The sequence below is a fragment of the Lygodium microphyllum genome, chromosome 8 (assembly GCF_053477565.2).
Source record: "Lygodium microphyllum isolate KBCC chromosome 8, Lygodium_microphyllum_v1.1.10, whole genome shotgun sequence".
Classification (NCBI taxonomy): Eukaryota; Viridiplantae; Streptophyta; class Polypodiopsida; order Schizaeales; family Lygodiaceae; genus Lygodium; species Lygodium microphyllum.
Window position 1 is genome coordinate 163,714,103 of NC_141142.1, and position 4,194 is coordinate 163,718,296.

A 4,194-nucleotide genomic window follows, 5' to 3' on the forward strand; every position below is an offset into this window, starting at 1 on the left:
TGAGTGAAACACACTTTGCTTAACCAGCTTACTTTAAAGCCTCCCAACATTTGTAAAAAGACTATTACAAATTGTCCAAAAGCAAAAAACAAAGTGTAATCAGGATTGAATTTATGATTTGAGATTATCAAATATCATCCCATTTTTAGTCTAGCTTTCTCTTGGTGGTCCTTTTTTGGCAGCCTCAGCTGCTGCCTTCTCTGCTTCAATACCTGCCACAATCTCTTCGACCTCAGACTCCTCCAGCAACCGCAAACCTTCGTCTCTTGTCATAATAGCAACTTCTATATTCTTGCCACCACTTTCAACCACCTACAACCACCCACCAGCACCAGAATCAAAACAAGGGTATCTTGTTATGATATAACATAACAAATTTTACATCACAATGTTTCTCACACATGCACACAGTCTTGGCTAACCTTTCATAAGCACAGTAAGTACACTTTGCCGAGTCAAAAATCACTCTCTAAAGTAACTGGCAATTGAACAGATCGAGGAACACAATCTTTAGACATCAACACTACCATGCCAGGAGGTTTACAGCTGGGATTGTCCACAGAAGATAGTTTACACATTGGAGGTTTACAGCTGAGATTTCCACGACTGTATGTAAGATACCTACTGTCTGCTCGTGTCAGTTTAATTGTAACATGAGCAGAATTAATAGGCAGAATGCTGCAAAAATGGGTCCTAGCTTTCAACCAATTTTCATAAGTGGCCTTCACACTGGGCATCTACTGCAAGCAAACCTGTCCTTGCAGGCCATTTGTTGGTTTTGTTTGCTCCCATTTGACTCTTCTCAGGTCTGTGCACTCTTGTGAGCTCCTTCACAATAATATGTCGGGCCTCCTCTAATAATCCACCCTTCCAATCTTCTCCAAGAACGTGTTTGCCCAAGTGATGTCCAATTTTTCCAATCTACCCCGGATACTGCACCCTTCCCTTGTATAAAACATGATGATATGTTCAGATGTCCTAACAATTTTGTGCTCACTTTTGATCTATAAAGTGCTCTCAAGAAACTACCCACCAAAACCACTCCATGTCACTTGATTTGCTTCTACACAAGGATGTTCCCTTGAAAATAACATGGAACATGCATTGTTAATTCGGCCAGTATTGCCCTTTTACATGATTATAATGGAACAGGCATTGTTATTTCCATCAGTGGGCTGATTATGGTAAAATGTGCATAGTTATTTCAGCCAGTATTATTGCTTTAACACATGTCCTACACAAGATTAATGCTTACAACACTTACTTCTAGTAAAGCTCGTATTGCAAGCTTCACAGTCTCCATCCCAGATGTTTCTGTATAGTTCTTTTCTAGAAATTCACGGATAGAGTTTGAATTCCGTCCGGTCGCATTGGCTTTCCACGCTGAAAATATTCCAGACGGGTCTGTTTGATACAGAGCTGGTGCTCCTGTGTATGGATCGAATCCTACAATCAATGTAGAGATGCCAAATGGTCTCACTCCTCCACTTTGTGTGTACTTTTGCTGTAGACCAGCAATATAACGAGTGATGTATTCAACAGTTACAGGATCCTCAACAGTAAGTCTATGACTCTGACATTCAACCCGTGCCCTATTTACCAAGACTCGAGCATCTGCTGTAAGGCCAGCAAATGCCAGAGCAATGTGCTCATCAAGTTTCAAAATTTTTCGAACAGTCCTGCAATCATAAATCACATATATCTTAACCCAATACACATGTTGGACTAGAGATACCAAAACCATAAATTGAAGGAAATTTTATGAACAACAATGTATAGATCACCAATTGAAAAAACACAATTCATTATAAATTATGCATATTGTGTATGTTATATGGTTGTGTACATCATGTATGTTCTCAATATGCAAACAGTTTTCTTCTTCGTTTGCTCAAAATAACTAATTCAATATAACGCACTGTCTTTGCCTTCCCCCTTCTTCAACTCCTAGGAGTGCATGTTCTTAAAACAGTGGATGAACACCATAAAACTTGCTCTGTTTGACTCCCAAGCATGTTTTCACACAAAAAATAATATCATGGTATTCGATTCCCCAGACTGTTTGAAAAGATTAAGGAATGTTCCATGTGGAGCTGTTTAGACAACCCAATAAGACCTTTGCATATTAGAGGGACACAAGCACTTGGTGAGAAACTAACTATGTGTAGGTCTACTCCAGTAAATGGATGTGATGGAAAAGGACGTACCTGTATCTTATTCCCTAAACCCACCCTTAGCCTATAAACAAAAGAAGAATTTACTGTAACCGAAACTCAATCGGTTTCAAATATAGTTCCCTATTTGTCTATCAAAAGCAGGACAAGTCATAGGTACATGAGCATGATGGGCAGACATAAGCTGTAGCTTCTACATCCATGCCCAAAACAGAAGACTGGAACACTAACATCCACTTTGACTTTGGATCAGGAAATGCCCTGTAAGCTCAGCTTATATCCAGGATCAGTGACGTCATGCAAATAACTAGGCAACTCTCTTTAAAGCCACTAGCACCTCGGTCCTCTAAACAGCAAAGGATCCATGAACATTGATATTATGCAATAAATCTTTCATAGCTTCTCTTTGATGCCACTAGCACCTCTAAACAACATTTATCCAAATGTTACGCACCAATCCAAACAGTAAGGATATGTGCAAGAATATGCAACAAATATTTGTGTTGGGAGCTCAATCCTGCACACCATGGTATATGTGGACAGAAAAGCACAATGATATCAATTGCTCTACCAGCCAAATACAATTGCACAGTTCATGTGGGACCCAGAGATGCAAATGTAAAACACCCATCTGATTGAAGGAACTTTTTAGGCCACACCCTGCCTTTATGGCATGATCAAGCCATACAATAGAATGAAATAATTATGGATTTCCCAGATATTACTTCCACCGTTTCATGTTTTACATCCTCAACACATAAACCATGGAAATGGGAACCATGATATTCGTAAACAAATAATGGCTTCAAACTCATGTCAATATCGAACAGAATCTAAGCAGACGTCTGACCGTCTGACCTTGGCCCCCCATACCACAAATTATGGCTTCAAACTCATGTCAATATCGAACAGAATCTAAGCAGACATTTGGCCTTGGCCCTCCATACCACGAAACTCACGGACCTTCAATTAAAATTGGGCCTTCAAGTAACCTTCATTGAATATCAAACAAGACAATGGGTAGATGCACAACAAATATGATTAGCCATCTAACATTCTGATATGAGATTTTGCAGAGTAGAGGACTCTCACCTCACAAGATGCATGGGACATGCGCACTGCCAAACATACAAAATGATAGGTCTTGTAGATGGCATATATACACTATAAGGTTGAGAAACAGCTAATTCGGGGTTTTCAGAATGCTGACAGAGTTGAAACTTGAAAGGAACAAGTACAATGCAGATCCACAGTCCCTTAAAGACCTAAAACCGTGGACGCCTGTCATTATAGGTTTGCAAGAATCGTGGGAAGCTTAGAGCTGCAAACTTGCGAAAGTGCAAAAAACACAGGAGCTAGTTCCTTCGGTCATTGTATGTTCCCATTCGCCGTTATTCTACATCTAAACATACCAATATAAGGGAGATCATGAGCTAGAGTTGCAGGAAAAGTTCAGCTGTGGCAAGGTACCTTGTGTCTTGGAGCTTGGCAGTGGATTTCTTCTCCACGCCGAGGACGATCGTGTCGGTCCCGCGGACACCAACAGCAGCGTTGCCCTTACGAACGGCCTCGAGCGCGTACTCCACCTGGAACAGATGCCCGTCTGGGGAGAAGACAGTGATCGCTCGGTCGTAACGTGCCATACCTCTCGCACTCTATCTCGCTCTTTCTTCCTCCACCCTTTCTTCTTCTTCTCTTCCTGCTCCTTCACTTCAAGCTCAAGCGTCTTCTCCAAGGGAAGGAAAAGGATCGCAAATGCCCAAAGGTCAAGTTAATGCTTAAGTGCAAGGGCTCAAGCTTCCTCTCCAAGTAGTCTTTCCATCTAAGCACACAGGTCATGACTAGACTTCCCCAATGTGTAATAAGTAAAGTTAAACCTCTTTCATAGGAAATATGAGGCTTAAACAAGGTGCCATGTGCAAACTCACTTTACTTGCAAGTTGCCACACATGCGAAAAGTATAGCAAAGTAGTGTGTGACATCACTCTAAGGGTTGCCCGCTGAAAGGTGATGACTCGTC

The 4,194-nt window shown here is 41.2% G+C and overlaps 1 protein-coding gene across 1 annotated transcript; it reads right to left on the reverse strand.

The window, feature by feature from the left end:
• LOC148033100 (proteasome subunit alpha type-7) lies at positions 1 to 3,962 on the reverse strand. The gene is made up of 3 exons (XM_087683830.1): positions 3,645 to 3,962; positions 1,265 to 1,679; positions 1 to 312 (listed from the first exon to the last, which is right to left on the reverse strand). The coding sequence occupies exons 1-3, from the start codon at positions 3,815 to 3,817 to the stop codon at positions 151 to 153; spliced, it is 750 nt and encodes a 249-aa protein (XP_087539956.1). The 5' UTR covers positions 3,818 to 3,962; the 3' UTR covers positions 1 to 150.
• Positions 3,963 to 4,194: the final 232 nt, after the last annotated feature.